General features: G+C 34.5%; 1 protein-coding gene across 1 annotated transcript in view; it reads left to right on the top strand.

Moving 5' to 3' along the window:
- Positions 1–11,494, top strand: part of Memo1 (mediator of cell motility 1) — a 110,218-nt gene extending 98,724 nt beyond the window's left edge. Inside the window, exons 8-9 of the mRNA XM_042696658.1 lie at positions 8,360–8,464; positions 9,628–11,494. Coding sequence (XP_042552592.1) covers positions 8,360–8,464; positions 9,628–9,759 — 237 coding nt within the window. The 3' untranslated portion in view covers positions 9,760–11,494. The remainder of the gene's footprint in view (positions 1–8,359; positions 8,465–9,627) is intronic.
- The last annotated feature ends 3,401 nt before the right edge of the window (positions 11,495–14,895 follow it).

Below are 14,895 nucleotides of genomic sequence, written 5' to 3'. Positions count from 1 at the left end.
CTTAGTGATTGAAAATGTTCTTTGTGTATGGATGTTATATCAGCATCCTTAAAATCCAACAACATCCTAGTAGTATCTCCTAGTTATTGGGACAACCAAAAATGTACATAACTTTCATTACAGTCCTGAGATGAATCATCGACTTCACCATACCCACTTTTATTTTTCTTTTCAGTACTTTTACTATATGACTTACTGCTTATTATTTTTTTGGTGACTGTCTCCCCTGTTAGATATTAAGCTTCATGAGAACAGACTTTGTTCTCTTTTGTTTGGGTTCTTAGTGATTATCAATAGATACTTCTTTCTCTCCTTCCTCCCTCAGTATTAATTGAGTGAAAGACCATTAAATGGATGGTGAATAGGAACAATGAAACTAAAAGAGTCTATATCAGCCTGTCTGAAGAGTTTATGTAAGGATAGTGAAAAGTGAAGTTACGTAATTTACATGGTTTTAAAGGTCACTTTGATGTTTTTGAGGAATATAGACTACAGAGAATCAAGAGTAGCAACAATGTGGCCATTGGCAATATTGTATGGTAACTGGGAGGGGTGGTATTGATGGAGCAGTGAAGAAATGAAGAGAATTTAGAACTTCTAAGAAATCAGCAGGACTCACAAGAATGTTCAGGACTAGAGATATAGTTTGGGAAGTCTCAACATGGTGATGGATATTAAGTTGCCATTTAATGAGATGAGATTGTCTATGGTAGTAATCCTCAACTCTTTCATTACAATGGAAATCAGAATGCTTTCAAAACAGGGTTGTCCAGGGCTGGGATGTTGGTCAATGGCAATGTGCTTGCAACATGGCGCACCATAGTTTCCTATGTTGAAACACAACAAAAAGAACATTTACCAATGGTCATAATTTATAGTGTCTCCTGAAATTGTTGCCTTTTCTGCTTAGCTTACAAAAAGCAAACAGTAGACCAGCACTCAGATTGACTTTCTAAATATACCTAGTTTCCTAGAAGCTTGTTTTAAATGTTTTACCTAAATAGCCTAGTATATAATTTCAGAGTAAATATTTAGTAATTACTACTGGATTTAGTATTTGACTTTATAGGAGTTAATCAATTTTTATAGTTCACTTATTGAAATACATTCATACATAGAATTTTCAGTGAATCATGAGTTCTTTTTTTTTTTTTTTTGGTCTTAGGGCTCAGAACCTGGGCACTGTCCCTGAATTTTTTTGCTGAGGGCCAGTGCTCTACCACTTTGAGCCAGCCACAGCTCCACTTCTTGTTTTCTGTTGGTTAATTGGAGATAAGAGTCTCATGAACTTTCTTACCTGGGCTAGCTTTGAACCACAATCCTCAGCTCTCAGCCTCCTGAGTAGCTAGGATTACAGACATGAGCCACCGATACCCGGTTGTATGCTCTATTTATTTATTTATTTTTTATTGTAAAGGTGCTGTACAGAGGAGTTACAATTACATGAGTAAGATAATGAGTACATTTCCTATAGAGCATTGTTCCCCCACCTTTATTTTTCCCCTATTATCCCTTACTTCCCATCTCCTATTCTTCCCTCCCCTCCCCCTGAAGTTATAAAGTTCATTTTCAACATAGTGTCTTGTATGTTTCTCTCTTTCTCTCTCTCTTTTTTTTTCTGTTGGTCGTGGGGCTTGAAATCTGGGCTTGGGTGCTGTCCCTCGGCTCTTCAGCTCAAGGCAAGAGCTCTACCACTTGAGCCACAGCTCCACTTCCGGATTTTTTCTAGTGGTTTATTGGAGATAAGAGTCTCACGGACTTTACTGCCTGGGCTGGCTTTGAACCGTGATCCTCAGATCTCAGCCTCCTGAGTAGCTAGGATTATAGGCATGAGCCACTGGCGCCCGGCTTGTACATCTTATTTTTAGAATGGTTCAGCTTGTATCCTTGTTTCAGCATTTTGTCATTTCCCTTCCCCTCCTCAAATTAGAAAAATGCATATACAAGATGCATGGCACCAGAATCAAATACAGTGACAACAGTGGTTATACCATAGGAGGAAGAACATACAAAAGAAACAAACAAAAAAAATCACATAGTACATTAAAAACTACAGCAACAAAGAAAAAACCTCTTGTGTCTATATGTTGGGGTTTGTTTTGCTTAGTATCATCTTATATGGTCATTGTACATAGCTTTTGACCTTTTCTGCTTGTCTGGTAAGATTATCCTAGATGTATACTAATTATTGCAAATAAAGGAGACTATGGGACCTATGTTTCTTTGGGTCTGCCTTATTTCACTTAATATAATTTTTTCCCAAGTCTTTCCATTTCCTAACAAATGGGGTGGTGTCATTCTTTCTGATGGAGGCATAGAGTTCCATTGTATGTATGTATGTATGTATGTTTATATATATCACATTTCTGGATCAAGTATGTTCTATTATTAATAGCATACTGTTAAATAATAAAGGCCTAGCTTTCATCTGTGTCTTAAGCAGATTTTTATATAAGGTCTTGATTTATGCAATCAGACTGTAAATATACTTTGGCATGTTGTTTTTCTTTTTAGTGTATATATATATTTTTTTCCATTGGCTAATTTCATTATTATCTCTTCACATGCTTACACTGTATTATAATCTATTTTGCCTCTCATCATATTCCCTGAACCCTTCCCTTTAAGTGCATATTCCTTTTCTAAGAGTTCATTTTATTTAAGAAGTTAGTTCATTTGAGAACCAATATCTGAATTCTGGAATATGTAATAATTTGAGAGAAAATGCAGTTGGATGGTTCTCTGTATTGGTATATGTAATAATTTGAGAGAAAATACAGTTGGATAGTTCTCTGTATAAATACTATCAAAATGTTATTGATTACATGTTGTTGAGCTTTTTTAATCCTAAAGTTCCAAGATCTGAACTGCTTCAAAATCCATAACTTTTTTGATGGCTGATATGATGGCACAAGTGAAAAATTTACATTTGCAGGTCATAGAAAAAAACACAGTATTGTTTTGAATTGCCTTCAGTCTGTATTAGAAGTATAAATGAATTTCATGTTTAAGGGTTTCATCTCCAAGATACCTCACTATGTATATGTAAATATTTCAGAAGTCTTTAAAAAAACCCATCAAATTGAAAACACTGCTGTTGTCATGCATTTGGAAAGAGTGTTCAACCCATAAAATGTATACATGTTTAAAGTTTAATGAAGAAAGTGTTATCTTTAAGTATGGAGGCTTGCATTATATCTGTTCAGAATTAATGTGTTGTTTCACTCCTTTTTATCTGAGAAACCATACTAACTATAATTATTAAGTTACTAGAAAATGCATCATTTTAAAGTTTCTAAAATAAATGAAAATAGGTGTTCCTATTAAAATGTGTGTATCTACAAACATTCGGGTGTCTTGGAAACTAATTATGCAAACACAAAGAGATATGAAAATAAATGCATCTTCCAAATGTAGTTAGGAAATTCTGTATTATAGTATAGATAGTCTTGTAATTTTTATCAGTTATGGATCTTTTTGTTTTCTTTGGTAATTAGTATTTTGCAATGTCCATGATAATCCTGACAAAAGCAGGTACATTTTAAGAAATTGATTTTAGTGAATTTCAGGTTGGCTGAAATATGAGCCATACTTGTACATGTTTATTATGAAAATGGTCACGTGTTATGTGGGTGATGGTGGCTTACACCTACAATCTTAGCTTCTCAGAAGGCAGAGATCTGAGAATCTTGATTCCAAACCAGCCCAGCCAGAAAAAGCCAGTTAACCAGCAAAAAGCCAAAAACGGAGCTATGGCTCATGTGGTAAAGTGCTAGCCTCCAGTGAATTATGGATAATGCAGAAGAAAATGTTATTGCAAGTGTTCATTATAACTTGTCTGAATGTTTTTAAAATTTTGATCTTGGGACTTGAACTTAGTCTGGGTGCTGTCCTGAGCTTTTTTGCTCAAAGCTAACACTCTCCACTTTGAGCCACAGCTCCACTTCTGGTTTTCTGGTGGTTTATTGGAGATAAGAGTCTCTTGGACTTTTTTGCCTTGGGTGACTTCAAACTGCAGTCATCAGATCACAGCCTCCTGAGAAGCTAGGATTATAGTCGTGAGCCCCAGCTTCCCAGCTTGTCAGAATTTTTGGCCACTTCATTTAACTTGAGTATCAGCTACTTGCTTCTTCTTACTGTTTGGAAAGATAAAGTGTTCATATTTGTCACATCACCCTTTTTATCTGTATGGCAGCCTTTATTAGTACATTGCTAGAGTGGGTTTCTTTTTTTGCATAGAATTATTTTCATTGTTAAGATTTTGTCTTATCTTTCAAGAAACAAACATATTTCCTTGCCCTGAACATGTGTTTTACCTCATATAAATATACATCCTTACTTTATACTTTAGGTTAATAGTTCTAAGGACTGACAGTATTATGATTAAATGGTTATTATTAAAAGATATGATTCTTGTTCTTGTTGCTTAAACATTTAAAAAGATGCTTCTTAGCTGAGAGCTGGAGGCTCATACCTGTAATCTTAGCTATGCAGGAGGCTAAGAGCTGAGTATCACAGTTCAAAGAGACCCTTATCTCCAGTTAACCCCCCACAGCCACACCCACACCCACACCCACACACACACACACACACACACACACACACACACACACACACACACACACACACACACACACACACACACACACACACACACACACACAGCTGAAAGTGGAACTGTGGCTCAAGTGGTAGAATACCAGGCTTGAGCACAGAAGTTCAGGGACAGTGCTCAGGCCCAGAGTTCAAGCCCCTGGACCTGCACAAAAACAAAACAAAAAGTATTTGCTTCCCTTTTGATTTTGTTACTTCAGAATAGATTTATTTACTTCTGTGTAATTTTTTTTAATACTGGCATTAGAACTCAAGACATTTGCTAGGTGGTGCCTTACCATTTGAGCCATGTCCCTCCAGACCTGTTTTACTTTGGTCATTTTTCAGATAGGTCTCACTTTTCAGCCTAGGGCTGACCTGGGACTGTAATCTTCCTATTTACTGCCTTTTACATAGCTGTAGATATGGAGTTCTACCATGCCTGCCTTATTGATAGAGATGGAGTCTTGCTTACTTTCTGTTGAAACTGGCCTCAGACTAGATCCACCACTGCTCCTGGCCCTGTATGATCTTTAAATAGATATTTTGTTAAATGTAAGGTAAGCTCTTCCCACCCCTCCCCCCCTCGCCACGGTACAGCTTAGCCACAGCTCCACTTTGGGTTATTTGTTAGTTAATTGGAGATAAGAGTTTCATGCACTTTCCTGCCTGAATTGGAGATAAGAGTTTCATGGACTTTCCTGCCTGGGCTGGCTTCAAACTATGATCCTCAGATCTCATCATCCTGAGTAGCTAGGATTATAGGTATGAGCCACCAGTGCCTGTATTTTTAAATGCATTTTTTTTTTTAACCAGAGTCCTGAATTTACAGTTCTCTCAGTTAATAAATATGCTTATTCAGTTTAGGACTGAGGCTTGATAGAGACTTGACATTATAAGTTTTCACCCATTATTTGGAGACTTAACAAAATGGTACCCTCAAAATTAGGGAGTTAGTATTCATTCTTTATATTTCTTCTTTTTAAAAATTGCTAAATCACCTAATAACTTCATACTCTTAATGGATAGGCTTTGATATTTATAATGTTTGCTTTCCAACTTAGATCTGATGGACAATAACCCAGCTTATTGTACAGAGATACAGTCAAATTTTTATTCTGCCGATCGTGGGCATTACACCTACTGACTATGCCTTCCGGCATAGTTAGGATCCATGTATTTAGGGAAACCTTTGCTTTTCATCTTCTTGGAGTTTTGATATGACATTGAACTTGTAGCTTCATTTGTTTAGAATTTTGGTAGTCATTTCACAGTTGTTAGCATCAAAGATAAATGTATGTAAAATGTATTTGTCAGTATTCTCAATTTTATGATTTTATCATCATTACTTTTGTTCCAAACTTTGTGAATTCTAGTTGGAAAGGTTCACTTGTGAGAAAAGCCCAAATTCCTCTATTCCTCCTACATAAGAAGGCATACCTTTAGATCACATTTGTATATTTGAGTGTAATCCAATTGACTCTTGCACTAGTAGTTATATAACATACTTTAAGGAATTAAAGTTTTTTTTAATACATTTAATCCTTTAATGTCAGTTATTTTATTTTAATTTTTTTTGCTGTTATAATTTAGTTCATTTATCTTCATTTTGAACTCTTAGAGTCTTCTCTACTTTTATGATTCTAAATCTTTCAGGATAAGGGTTTCTTAACTGCTACTTGGAATTCCTTGCCTTCTATAAATAGCTATCAGTTTTTTTCTCTTTGAATTCAAATCAAACTAAATATGAAGTTTGTTTCAAATGTACTTGGAGATTTTAATATTAAAATGTATGTAATTTCAATTTCATATAGCTTTTGTTAGTGAATTCTATTCAAGGTAAGCATCTATATGGGGGCATTAATTAAAGGAATTATTATAATTAATTTTCATATTATTAATTTTTCATATTTAGGGGAGATACAATCTTCATTCTCCATGTTTTTAAAGAGTTTTCTTATTTGGTTTCAGCATTACTGCTTGTTAGTTTAGTAGTACATTATAGGGTTTCCTTTTCACCAGAGTTTAGCTGCTTCTCTTAGATTTAACTTTTAAGTTAGTTTATATTCCTCTGAGTTTTCACCGTATATTATTTTTGACCTGGAAGGCTCCTGGTTGTTAGGGGAAACTGACTGCATTAAAGACTAGTTGTGGGAGCTGGGAAGGTGGCTCAGTGGTAGAGTGCTTGCTTGTATGCATGAGGCTCTGGGTTTGATTCCTCAGTACCACATAAGTGCAAAAAAAACAAACAAACAAACAAACAAAAAAAAAAACAGAAGTAGTGCTATGGCTCAAGTGGTAAAGCACTAGCCATAAGTTGAAGAGCTGAGGGAAGCGCCCAGGCCTAGAGTTCAGGCCCTATGACTGACCAAAAAACAAAACAAAACAAAACAACAACAACAAAAAACTAGTTGTGGATAGATTTATATCTGCCTAATTTTGTGTAAGCAATGCACAAGCTATGTTTTAGATACATTTGTAGTAAAATTGATACTTGTAAAAGTTATGAATATTCTGAAAAACTTATACAATTACATTTTGAAACCCCTAACTACAAAATTTGTTACTTCTTGATTATTATACTTTCCAGATGATTTATTATTTATAGCTGTTCTTCTGACTATTCGCTGCATTTTTATACCTGTTCTGTGAAAATGTGAGGTAATATTTAAAAATCACACAGAATGTGCCATTTAAGTCACTTATATTTCTCCAGAGGGTAGTAATTTAGATGTACAGAGATATAAAGTGTTTAACCTGAATGAGAAAATAATGAAAGGTAATTGGTGACAAATTAGTTGGAACCAGTTATTTGCCTGACTCAGTGAATAAAAGTTACCGTGGATTATGAATTATGTATTATTTGAATGTTTTTGGAGAGTACAGATTGCCTTTTAACAGTAGTCTAAATATTCTGAATTAAAATATTGAAAGTAGAGCATTTTAAAATGTAAAAAGAAAAATCTAAACCCCTCATCAATTTTAAATTAATTAAAATACTTTAACTATTTTCTTAGATTATGTTGTTTTCTTTTTAATCAGATACCTAGATAATGACTGATAAAGTACTTTACACACCTTGATATATAAGTGTATCTTGTTGAAATAGTTACATTTGGTAGACTTTTGATTCTTTATGCCAGTTGCAGGAAACCACATTGGGAGAAATGAACCATAACCCAAATCTAATTTTAGGTTTTATGTGAAAAGTTTTACAGCATGCTTATTTTTTTTTTTGTCGGGCGTGGGGCTTGAACTCTGGGCCTGGGCGCTGTCCCTCAGCTCTTCAGCTCAAGGCGAGCGCTCTACCACTTGAGCTACAGCGCCACTTCCGGTTTTCTGGTGGTTTATTGGAGATGGGAGTCTCACGGTCTCTCCTGCCCGGGCTGGCTTTGAACCGCGATCCTCAGATCTCAGCCTCCTGAGTAGCTAGGATTACAGGCATGAGCCACCAGTGCCCGGCTAGCATGCTTATTTTTATAGTGTTCTTAATTTAAAGAAAATATGTTGTGAAATGTGTGAAGATTGTAAGCTAAATGATGACAATTGAAGGTGGTGTAGAAACATTTCTGGAGTTTTGAGAAAATGAACTGGGTTTCTGTCAGTTAAGAATTAACTATAATGGGATTTCCTTTGATGAATGAGTTTTCTATCTCACTAAAATTAATGTGTTTCCTTTCTGTCTATTAATTATGTCTAGCTCTAAGTTTTAAAATATAATTAAGGAATAATAAGTTGTGTTTTTTCTTTCTTTTTTCCTTTTTAGGGTATGAGTATTATAGAACAATTAGATCCTGTATCTTTTAGCAATTACTTGAAGAAATACCATAATACTATATGTGGAAGACATCCTATTGGGGTGTTATTAAATGTGAGTATTCTTGGAAATTTTGACTTCTAACATTTAATATTGTCATATTTTAAAATATCTTCTTAAGCATTGAGCTTATTATTGTCTTTGGTTGTATGTACACACAGTCCATTTTCTTCCTAGTACCTGTAACACAGTTGTAGATGGCCAGTTTTCAGTGTGTGAATAAACTGACCCTTGGAATACAGGTCTGTATTTTCTGCTAAATACAGAAAGTTATTTAGAATAGTCATATTTTCTCTTGACCTTAGTCCAGTATGTCTTTATAAATATAAGCCAAAGTGATAAGTGCAAATTCCCACTCTTGAACTTTAGATGCAGGAAAGGTGACGAGTCTGCTTTTCTCTTTAAAACAAAAATGGTAATTCCCATCTCATTTAAAGAGTACTAACAGAAGTTTTGTTGGATTTCAAGAGATAAAACATTGATTTTTCCTTCTAGTAAGTAAAATACTGGACTTAAGGAAAAAAGAGAGAAAATGTATACTCAAGAATTAACAGTGGCTGATTTGTTTAGAAAGGCAGAGAAATAATCTGCAAGGCAGAGCTTCTGCTGTCTAGTATTCTGTTAAATGGTTTAAAGGACAATGTGTTGTGGACTTTTTTCCTTAAGGTTTTTTCCCTTAAGCTGGGTAGGTATACTGAGAGATAGCCTGACATGCGCTGAAACTACCTGGAAATAAATACCTGAGGCTTGAGCTAGAATAAGTGACACCGATTACCTAAAGTCTGAATTGCACCAAATGAAAAGTTTCATTAAATGAATGACCAATCCATAAGTAAAGGAAAAAAAATCCTAGCATGTCTTTTAGTTTTGAAAATTTATGCACATTTCAAATTTAGCCAAAGTTAGACAAAAACTTCAAGATATTAATGCAACATTTTAAAGCAGAAAATGTTTTATTGAAAAACAGTTTTTGAAAATCAGAGTAAAAGGTAGAATGGATGATGTCTGATGTATAATTATTGAGCAAGCTTCTTTAGAAGTGAGTCTTGGAGGATCAAATGAGTTCTCAGTTTTTCTGTTTAATAGACACATTTATGAAAATAAGGGTGAAAGAAATTTAGGCTTCAGTAGTGACATGGGCAGTCAAACATCCATCATGTTCAGATTGCTCAGCTTTTTATATGATATTTGTCATAACCAGATTTTTCTTTTTTTAGGCTATCACAGAACTCCAGAAGAATGGGATGAATATGAGCTTTTCCTTTTTGAATTATGCCCAGTCCAGCCAGTGTAGAAACTGGCAAGACAGTTCAGTGAGTTACGCGGCTGGAGCACTCACGGTCCACTGAAACTGAATCCTCAGGGATGCCACCTGCACATACTCATGTTCTGCCCGGGTCCCAGCCCAGCCCTTACCGAGACATTGGTTTTGGTTGGGGGGATTCTGAAACCTCAAACTAATAGAACTTTCTTCTCTTCTTTTCTAGTAGGTGTAGTCCTTCTTAATTTCAACTCATTAAGTAAATGCTTTATAGTTTTGGGCAGTGGAATGAAGGCTGGCATCAAAAAATATTTTGATTAAAAGAGACGTCAATGTAAAGGCCAAATTGTGGCAGTTTTTTGGAAGTGACTTGTAAAGCATTTATCATATCCTAAATTTGCACTCTTTGCAGACTTGTGCACATATACTCCGCTTTCAAATAGTTTTGCAAATTGTACACAAACAAACAAAATAAGGGTGGAAGCTTTTTAATAAAGAATTGCATTTATAAATGATCTGTATTAGAATACAATAAACCCCAGTTAGTAGACAATTACTACCCATGTTGTACAACAGATACCTTCTATTTTAGTTGCTAATAAAGGGCTACACAACTCAAAATAGTCTGATTTAAACTTATTGCTCTGTGGTATATATGAAATTTGTTTTTTAAAAAATTAATTCCATTTCAGAATTTTTGTTAAAATGGTAAGCCTCAGCTCTATGTAAAAATATATTTAGGATGTATTTTATATTTTGCATATTATGTGATTTTTTTAATCACAGAAATCAATATGATTTTATAATTAACTTTAAAAATTATATTTGTTTGCCTTTGTGTGTGACATTCCCCATGTCATTACAGTATTTGGTAGACTATGGATTGAAGAATGGTAAAAGACATAGATCAGTCCTTTACTTCAGAGATGATATCTGATAGTCTGCAAATGAAGAAACATTGAAGAGTGTTGCTAGTATTTTTCAAATCTTTGCAGACCATACACTGCTATGATTTTTTTTTAGTGCTCTGAGCAATTTGACTTTTTTACTTGAATTTTTAGCAAGAAATCATTTAACAACAGCAGCAAAACCCACTGGATTTTCTGATAGTCCTATTTTTTTGGCCTGATTTTTGGTGCGGCTCTTCCAACTAAAATAATGGTATGGTGTTGTATTTATTTCTTTAACATAGATCAATTCTAGTCACTTTGGCAAAAAACAAAATGTAATTCAGTCAGTTAAGCCTCCATGCATGTTGTGTATTATACCTATTTTAACAGGACACTGGTTATCTGTATTTCATTGGAGGGTGGTTATATCTTCAATGTTATGACAATAGCACAACTTTAGATGCCTTGCACCAATTCTATTTAAAGATTTGCCTTTCTTATTATCAATTTTCTATACTTAAGAATGAGATAAAATTACCTTTTAGATTCAAAATTACCCACGTATATGTGTAGAAACTATACTGTTACACATCAATTATTTATTCAGATATACTTTTGAGTATATCTATTTATTTAGATATACTTTGAGTACTATATGTTTTTATTTTTTGCTTAATATAGACTATAAAAATTTATGAATTGTCAAGAGTGAATTTTTTGAATAATGTTTTGAGTATCAAACTAGCACATGGGTATTGTAGAAAATTTGGAAATACTGAAAAGTGTAAAGAAAAAAAATTGTCTGCAATTCTCACTACCCAGAGATAACACTGTTAAATATTTTTTGTATTTTCTTTCAGTGTTTGTCTACGCTATTCATGTGTATGAGTGTGCTGTGTGTGTGATAACAAAGTTAAGATTATACCAACCATATAGTTTTGTACTTTGTTTTTTAATAACCTATTATAAGTACCTACCCATGTCTTTGAAAATGTGGTTTTTAAAAAATGGCTGCTATATTGTTTGAAAATACTATAAGTTAACTAGTTGTCTTTGGACCTTAGGTTGTTTCTAATCTTTTGACAATTTTATAGTAGGATGGCCATCCTTATTATAAAATCATAACTCTGTCCTAGACTCATTCTCTAGATATAGTTATAGGATGGAATAAGTGGTTTGCCTGGTGAGAATGTCTTAGGCTCTTTAAAACATGCCAAATTATCTTTCAGTAAGATTGTACCAAATTAGTAAGTAGTGTTGAGTTCTCACTGTACCAACCCTTTACTAGTGACATTTCTTCTAATCTTTAACAAATTTGTTCAGCAAAACTGATGTTTCTTTAATAATTTTAGTATGAGTTGCTTTGTAGTTATTTTCCTTTAGGGATTTAAAAAAAAATTTTTTTTTGTGCCAGTACTAGGGCTTGAGCTCATGGCCTGGGCACTGTCCCTTAGCTTTTCTGCTCAAGGCTGGCACTCAACCACTTGAGCCACAGCGCCACTTCTAGCTTCTTGCTGATTATTTGGAGATAAGAGTCTCACAGACTTTCTTTTATTTGGTCTGGCTTCAAACCACAATCCTCAAATCTCAGCCTTCAGAGTCGTTTAGGATTACAGGGGTGAGCTATGGACCTCTGGCTCCTTCTGTGATTTTTATAGTTGGTATATAAAAAGATAAAAGAAGAGTTGTTTGGGTTGTGTGACCTGTAACTCCAGGAGTATCGTGTACTATTCTATACTTTTATTTTTGCTTTTTTGAGACAGGATCTCCTTATAACCCAGATTGGCCTCAAACTCCTGATACTCCTGCTTCAGCCTCCCTAGTGCTGGGGTTACAGGCAAGTACCACTACAACACTTGGTTTGTACTGTGCTTTTATATAATTACAATATCTCAATATCACTCTACCCTTTCATAGAATGCAAGCATACTTTTTATATCTAGTTTTGAAATGAATTCCAAGCCAATAGTTATGTGTTGGGTTCTAGTTCTGTCTCTTGAACTTGTGTTTCATGTCTTATTGAAGCATTCTCACGTGTACAATGTGGAGGTAATCTCTTAAGCCCTTTTTGTTTGAAACTATTGGATGTTTTGAGGTGTTTTTTTTAAACTACTCTAGTGTCACTTATGTTAAGTAGCTACAGAATTTAATCAAATTATATGTATTATCTTTTGATTTGAGCTCTATGTATATGGAAATGAAAACCTTATTACTTAATGTAAGCCAGAAATGAATTAACCTTATTTAGTATAATTAATATTATAAATTATATGTAAGCTTTCCTATTTTAAGTGCCTTTGAAAGCATTTTGTATATAAAATATAAAATGCAAACAAAGTTAGTTTTATACTGTTGCTTTTTTATCATACACTGATGAGTTACTTGTGGCCATTTTTTTAAAATCTTAGATTGCACAGAGCAGTTTCTTCTTTGATCCTCACTGTCCACTAGTGAGTCCTTGAGAAATGTTTGTTAGAGATTAGGTCAGTGGACAGGTAAGTAAGTGCTCTGTCTTGGGTAGGTAACAAGTCTTTATAAAAGAATAGAATAAGTTTGTTGCCTTGACTCAAGCCTGTAATCCTAGCTACTTGAGAGGTGGAAAGTGGTGGATCGGGGACTGGACACAGTGACACATCTCTTGTTATCTCAGCTATTAGAGTAACACAATGGTGGTTGCAGTGGTATACACTTGTATTCCCCAGCCACATGGGAAAGATAAGTTAGGAGGACTACAGTCCAGGCTGGCCTAGCATAAAGCAAGACCCTACCTTGAAAATAACCAATGCAAAAAGGGGCTGGAGGTGTGGCTCAGGTGGTAGAACACCAGCCTATCAAGTGAGGGGTGACTGAAATTTTAAAGAAATGTAAGAGAAATTAAGAACTCTTAGAATTAGTGTTACAGTACTTTGAAATCCTTTTTTTCCTGAAGCCTAATGGGCTTACCTTACTACTATAAATGAATGGAATGAAGGAATGATCAGTGTAGGGTTATGGTTAGTTGTTGCAAATGTCTTGTATCTTTTTGGTGGTACAGATTGAACCAGGGCCCATGCATGCCAAGCTCATGTTCTACCATCACTGAGCTACCACACTCCTCAGCCTGCCACAATTTTTTTTTGTATTATTCCAAGAACTTACAGGTGAACTTTGTTTTTTGTTTTTTGTTTTTTTTTTTTGAGATAGGGTCTTGTTAAGTAGAACAGGCTGGCTTCCCAGTGGTTATCATACCTAGCATCTGAAGTCTTGGGATTATAATATGTATCACCGTGGCTGGAGTTCTTTTTATTTTCTCTCTCTTTTTTTGTCTAAGTGCTTTAGGATACTAGATCATTATTTTAAATAAGATTATGAAATATTTACTTGTGTGAAAAATAACTACTATCTTCTATCACCCTCATTTAAACCGTGAACTCTGATGTTAAGGAAGGACAAAAACTTAAGGAGAAAAATTTAAGTAAGTTTAGATTGATGAAAAAAATTGCTGTAGGCTTATTTTGTCATTTTTTTGATGGTGACTGAAAAATCTCATCAAGTTAGTGTCAGTGCATAGTCCAGGTATTCAAGAAGTACTCTTTTCATTGCCAGAAGACCCAGAGTAGTTACAGACTGCCAGTGAGTGTCCACTGAGAAAGCGAGTGATGAGAGGCCCGTGTGGGATGAAGATGAAGAATTGATGCAGTTACTTTGGAGAAGATAAGTTTAAGGAAAGGGAGACTTCTTCAACTATTGGAGGGAATGTCATAAGAACAACAGCATCGGTTTTTGTTCTAGGGTAAAATAGTATTAAGAAACCATCTCTGGTTCTGTATTTAATGTATGAGAATCTGATCATGAAAATAGGCTTTTTAGAAGGATTTAAACAAAAACTAGATCTGTGATTCTCAAAGTTGAGTCCCTGGAAATACTTTATTACCTGCAAGTATTTTATAATTATAATAATTACAAACATAGGTCACCAGGCTGAACAAAAGCTAGTAGAATTAGTGCAGATAACATCAAATTCACTTATACAAAACTTCTTATTTTCATGTCAAAATTGTTTTTAATCACTAACTTTAAACATAGAGATTGTGACTTGGCAAGATGATTGTTGCTTCATTAGTAATAGTGGAACTCTAGAATAACCAATTTGTTTTATCTAGAGCATGTAAATGTAAAGCAAAGTTCTATTCCTAATACAAATTTAAGTCAGTCTTTGAGTAAATGGCTTCTTTCTCAAACAAAGGTGCTTTCTTCAACTTACATGATAGCCATATCAGAAGTGGAAAGGGTACTAAGTCAAGAGAGCTGTTTTTAAATTTACCGATGTCAAAATATTAGGAGGAGAGGCAGGA

Source organism: Dipodomys spectabilis, unplaced genomic scaffold, assembly GCF_019054845.1.
Source record: "Dipodomys spectabilis isolate Male_0828 unplaced genomic scaffold, ASM1905484v1 ptg000210l, whole genome shotgun sequence".
Classification (NCBI taxonomy): Eukaryota; Metazoa; Chordata; class Mammalia; order Rodentia; family Heteromyidae; genus Dipodomys; species Dipodomys spectabilis.
The sequence above is the reverse complement of the archived record's forward strand: the minus strand, read 5'-3'. Positions and strand labels throughout refer to the sequence as shown.